The sequence below is a fragment of the Xiphophorus couchianus genome, chromosome 10 (assembly GCF_001444195.1).
Source record: "Xiphophorus couchianus chromosome 10, X_couchianus-1.0, whole genome shotgun sequence".
Classification (NCBI taxonomy): domain Eukaryota; kingdom Metazoa; phylum Chordata; class Actinopteri; order Cyprinodontiformes; family Poeciliidae; genus Xiphophorus; species Xiphophorus couchianus.
In genome coordinates, this window is record NC_040237.1 from 6,043,888 (window position 1) to 6,049,943 (window position 6,056).

At 36.2% G+C, this 6,056-nt stretch overlaps 1 protein-coding gene across 1 annotated transcript; it reads left to right on the forward strand.

Annotated features, from left to right (window-relative positions):
- The first annotated feature begins 327 nt into the window (after nt 1–327).
- On the forward strand, nt 328–2,827 carry chac2 (ChaC, cation transport regulator homolog 2 (E. coli)). Its single transcript, XM_028030192.1, has 3 exons — nt 328–660; nt 1,716–1,751; nt 2,050–2,827. Exons 1-3 carry the CDS (start codon nt 526–528, stop codon nt 2,446–2,448), a joined length of 570 nt encoding a protein of 189 aa, XP_027885993.1. The 5' UTR covers nt 328–525; the 3' UTR covers nt 2,449–2,827.
- Nucleotides 2,828–6,056: the final 3,229 nt, after the last annotated feature.

The following is a 6,056-nucleotide window of genomic DNA, read 5'->3' on the forward strand; positions in this document are numbered from 1 at the left end:
GTTTTTTCTTAATATGTCACTTCATACTTTATGATGCTGGTTTATTTCTTTTAGACAGTTTCTTGTACTTTTTGACCTAAATAGTATGTTCTTAGTTGAAACGACTAAAGACATCCGGGATAAAGACTCACCGTTCAAAATAAAAGCCAAGCGCCTCACAGGAATAACTTGTCAAGACTAAGTAAACCTTAAACCTTTAATTCTTGAAGACATTATATAGTATGCGTTGGTATGTAAATGTTATCTTAAATGTTAATCCATATATTTGCAAAATTTTGAGATCTGCATTTTACAGTGAAAGGTAGTAAACGGAAGTAGAAAAAGTTACGTAATCTGGGTGATTTGACCGTTTGTTCCCAGGGTGACAGCCCGGCCGGCGATACCGGTAGTTGAACAGCAGTAACAGGTAAATATGCCGGTTCCTATAAAGGGAGGACCATCGTTGTAATCTGTAGATGACTTAACAAACCGGTACCAGTCCGTCCAGCCGCTGTCGTAAACGGACCATTAGCTTACCGGGCCATTATGTGGGTCTTCGGTTACGGCTCCCTGATTTGGAAAGTGGACTTCCCGTACGAGGAGAAGAGAGTCGGTTACATAAAGGGCTTCAGCCGCCGGTTCTGGCAGGGAAGCACCGATCACCGTGGAGTACCGGGAAAGGTGGGTGCTCTCTGACACTCTTTAACTATATTTCATGTGAAAACAAAAAGTAGTTAAAGTTTGAGGGAGTTCACATTTAGCTAAAGCTAGCTCCTCTCAATGGCTAATCTACCTTTTCTTAGTAATGTGTACCACCTTTCATCAGCTTATTAAGCTTTCCACCTTAACAAGATGTGTCTCTCAGTAAATTGGACAAATTATATTTCTTGATAGAACAGAAAAATAGCCGCTCATGTCAAAGATTTGTCATGTCTATATTTTACATAAGCAGCTTATTTATCTTTACCTGACGCTGACTAATGCCAGATCGTGATGACTTGCTTCTTTTATCACACTCTCACGGTCATTGTCGTTATCTGAACCTCCAGCTGCCTTATGAAGACTCTGCACTCATTTTGAGTCATTTAAATTTGCACTACAAACACCATGCAAACGAAAATCAATGTTTTGTTGAACTGAAACCCAAATAGCATTTAAGAGTATGTCTAAGTGAAAATAGTTATGAAAGGAAGGAGAGACGAGGAATAATACATTATGTAATTAATTGGACATGAACACTACGATACAAACTTCTTGATAAGATTATGTTTGGCTCAAAACAAATGTATTTGAAATCTAGATTTCAGATTCTTTGAATGGAGTTGGTTGAATTTCACTGCAACAGTCAATTCTTAAAACTTAACCTAAAAAAATTAAATCTATGTTGTTTATGTTTTATTTGTTTCCCTACTTCTTGTTTGACAGTTAAGTTATTGCAAATAGAAACACATTGTAATAAAAAGTCAACTTCGGAAAAATATCTAATGCAGTTATTATGTTTGCTTAATAGTAATATGTTAGGTTTGTTTAGGGGTTACAAATTTTCTTAGTGGGGTTCTGTTGGAATATAATTGGTTAATAATCATGCCTGCAGTCCACTTTGAGTAGAAATGAGTAGATTACTGGCATCAAGGTACAGAACGTATATATATTAATATTGCTTTATTCTCTAATTAATGATTGGATGTATGACATCCCAATTCATCTGATTATCTCTCATTGTGTTCTCTTTCCAGCCCGGTCGTGTTGTTACTCTGGTAGAGGATCCTGAGGTGAGTGATAACCAGTTCTGCATGTTTGAAATAACGTCTCACATTGTCAGGTTATTATTGGAATGAGTTTGTTAATTGTTAGAAAATGTGAATTAAATTTTTCTACATCCTTATTAACAGTAAAAGTAGATGAACTACATCAAGGAGAACAGGTTTTTAAAAAATTATTATTTCAATTTGTGAAATGAGCATCAAGTCAAGATGCTTTGATTTTTCCACAGAGAGGTTATGAAGCAGCTGTTTTCTACCAGCACAAGTCAAACACACCTTTGTCTCTTCTGTCTCACTTTTTCTTCAGGGGTGCGTTTGGGGCGTGGCCTACAAGCTGCCGACAGGGCAGGAGCAGGAAGTCAAACGCTACCTCGACTATCGCGAAAAAGGCGGCTACCAGGTCATCACGGTGACCTTCTACCCCCGTCCCGAGTCCAACCACTCTCCGAGCCTGACGTTGCTCTACATCGGCAACGACGACAACCCCAACTACCTCGGACCCGCGCCCTTGGAGGACATAGCCAACCAGATCCTGAACTCCACCGGTCCGAGTGGGAGAAACACGGAGTACCTGTTCCAGCTGGCTGAGGCAGTCAGGACTATCATGCCCGAGGACCCAGACAGACATCTGTTTTCCCTTGAAGCAATAGTGCGGGAACAGCTACAAAAGCACCAACAATCACCAGCCATAGAATGTCAAGATTAAATAAAACGTGTTGTAGCAGGTATTTATTGAGAAGACCACTTTTGTCAAATGCTGATGGGGCTGAGATGTAGGAAATGAATCAGGTTTTGTTTTTGAATCAAATGTTCATCTCAAAAGGATTGTACTATGGTGAAATTGAATGTTTTGATTTTAATTTATAATTGAAAACACATTTCACAAGTAATAATGGGTTTTGCTGCATGTTTACAAGACATTACCAACTCATGGCTCACAATATATGTTCTTAATAAAAGCAAAGAAACTAAGAATTGGCTTTTATTGATTATGTCTTTAATGTTAAGTATCGCTCATTGTTGTTACTTGATCCCTTTCTACGTAAAATGTTGTAGGATTGTAAGTAAAACTCTTCAAAATGAAACATTTCCATCTGAAGTGATTTTGTATTTGGTGTAAAATCAAATCCCTCCTGTTGGATTTGTGTGTTACAGTAAGCTCTAATCAGCACGGCTGCATATCCTGATGGGTGAACACTGTTAATATTTACAAAGTAAACTTCAGCATGTGAAGATTGCTATGTTAACATGCTAATGTTAGTGCTCAGCTCAAAGCACCGCTGTGACAAATTGCAGGCTTTCAGAGCAGGAGGACGAGGGTGGTTCTTCACTGCCAGACAGACTTCAGTCAGCCTTGTTTTTATGCACTCAATCACACGCGTTTACAAATATACTTCCGTTCTAATAATGGTGCATTTTATTTGGTAGTTTACCAATAACTCCATTCTTCTTGTCATTGTCTCCATATTAATTTCCCTATATTCCAATTCATTATAGAGCTCTATAATGTGCTGGATCAAAGGAGAGTGGAAAAACTTTGGCTTAATTTCTAAAAATGTCTGTTGGACATAATAAAAAACAAAATGGCTACAACTCGAAAGCCACATGCAGTCATGATCAGAAGTTATCAGCACACTTATCTTCTGCTTCATTGTCAAATTTTTTTGCCGCTTAATGATTAATGGGAACTTTTCTTTTACCAGGGAAGGATAATAACGTAGAACCCGACTGCAGGGTCTTGAAATACGATGTGGGTCCTCAAATTGAAATTTATTGTGGATTCTAATAACAGCTGTTCAATAAATGTAATTGCAATGTAAATATTAGCAAAATGGTAAATGTCGTCAAAATGATAAACGCTCAAAAATACACATAGAACCCACCACTAATATCTGGTTTAATGGATTATAACAAGCCACAGCCAAACCACATAAAATCCTGTTCTCTGAATCTTTGACCACTCTTGTTATGATTTCTGGTAGAGCTGATTTAAAGAGTCTTTCATACATTTTTAGTTGAAGTCTTGGCATTCCAAAAGCTTAACATTGATTTGTTTTGTCCCAGTTGTTTCCAAATTTCAGTCACCCAGTTGTTTCTTTGACTTGAGCCTCCAGCTGTTTTACCCGTCATGAAATCCAGCTGTAAAACTGACTCATATTATTCAAATATTAGTAGGAAAATATGTTTATATAAATAAATCTGGGTGTATGAAAGTTTGACCTTGTCTAGGTTTGAGAAGATCCAACTTTGTTTGCGTGCCGTATTATAATTTTATCCAGAAAGAAAAAACTGTTCAAATCACTAAAAGCTCAAAATATATAAATCTATACCCAAGATTGTTGAATACAAACTTCTAAGGACTGAATTTCAGTGCATTTATCATGTACACACACTCACCTCTCCTCACTATCTTCATCTACCAGAGCGCCAGCATCAACCATCAGCCTCTTCTCTTCCTGCCACTGTATCTCAAAGACACATCAAACCCGGCAGCGATACGTCAGAAAGAAATCAATACTCAGAACAAGCGACTGACAGCTCTATACGCGATCCTCTTTTCCTCTTTAGACACACAGACAGACAGCTGAAACCAGTTATCGGTGTTTATTGGATGCAGCGATGTCTGTACAAAGTTACATTTTTCTTTTGGCACAAAACTAAAAGCTACCCATGCAAGAAGAAAAGCGTCTTTGAGCACCTTGCAGAATGTGATGTACAGCTACTGAACTTGATATCTCAGTACCTGGTTTTATAATACAACAGTGTGATGTTTTTACAATATAACATTTTATACATTTATATATATATATCTGTTTACATATCACATATATAATTTTATATTATACTGATATATTGATACCAATAGGCTCGCATTATTACTAATAAATAAATAAATAAATAAATAAATAAACAAATGTACGTGTATATATATATATATATATATATATATATATATATATATATATATATATATATAAACAGATTAGGGCATCTGTATGTTTTTCCACCGTATTTGGACACAATATTTATTATTAACTTAAAAACATACTGAAAATGTCTGGAAAAACAATTACTAAAAAAATCCTCTTTCAAATGTTTTGAAAAATCTTAAATTCTGGAGAGGAATAAATTAGGACACCTTCACACAAACAAATATAGTCTCATTGGAATAAGATTTTTTTTTGTTAGACATTTAATTTATAATGTTGAGGTTTTTTTCCATCACATGCAATTATGCATGATTTTTTATGTACATGATTTTTTTTCAATGTATTTACTTTAAATTCACCAGCAAAAAAAAAAGAAAAGAAAAAAGAAATAAAAATCACTTTCATAACCTCGCCTGTAAATGTGATGGCCTTTTGATGACCCAAACCAAAACAATCAGCACTAGATAAGAGTCGAGGGCTTTTAGCCAATCAATTACGGTCTTTTGATCACGTGACACCAGTGCGTCTGGCATGGCCAGAGGTGCGTCTCTAGCCGTTAGCTACAAAAAAAATAAAAATTCAGTGTGTAGGTTTAAAATGTTAGAAGGCAGTATTCATTCCATACCCCCACATGTATTCACACTGGAAACATATACACTAAATCAGCTGCACATGATGGTGAGAGATTAATTAGTCAATACTTTAAAGGTGTACCTTGTTGAAACATCGAGTTAATGTTGTGTCCTACTGATTGTTTAAGTTAGATTGAACATGAAAAAGAAAAAAACACAAAGGCCAGTTTTTCAGAGAGGCAAAAGCCCTGAACTTTGGAGTTTAAAACGGAGTTATTTTGAACATGTTTGGGAAACTAACAAAGAAGCATAGAAGGGGTAGTGTCATGGTTTAGGAGTGCGTTGCTGCAGCAAGACCTTCCCATTTTCACCATCACAGAGTGCATAATGAAAGCTATCATCTGTGAGAAGGGGCTTGAAGAAAACTTGAGCCCAAAACATACCAATACATCCATCATAGGCCGAGTCAAAGCAAAGACGTGGATCTCAATGGGATACTTTGGAGTAACCTGAACATGGAGGAAACCCTCAAACACCTCAGAGCTGATAATGATTAGTTTAGATGTCTACAGGCTATTGATGTTATTGAGTTATTTGATTCAAAGAAGGCAACACCAGCTACCAGGGTTTGGGTGTCCTAACTTTTTTCTTAGCTCAACGGCACTTTTTTATCTTTTTAGGAAGGTTCATTTTTATTTCTCAGTTAATTGCAGTTAAATCAATTTATTTTCCTGAAATAAATACAAAAGTAGACATCAATATGTTAACTTTTCTTAGTAATTAACTGAATATTTCACAGGATGACTAGAGAA

What these genes read in the sequence shown, in the direction of transcription:
- chac2 (XM_028030192.1), top strand. Translation starts at nt 526, where the DNA reads ATGTGGGTCTTCGGTTACGGCTCCCTGATTTGGAAAGTGGACTTCCCG. An exon ending in ACCGTGGAGTACCGGGAAAG is followed by an intron (nt 661 to 1,715) that starts GTGGGTGCTCTC and finishes TTCTCTTTCCAG; the next exon opens with CCCGGTCGTGTTGTTACTCT. An exon ending in CTCTGGTAGAGGATCCTGAG is followed by an intron (nt 1,752 to 2,049) that starts GTGAGTGATAAC and finishes CTTTTTCTTCAG; the next exon opens with GGGTGCGTTTGGGGCGTGGC.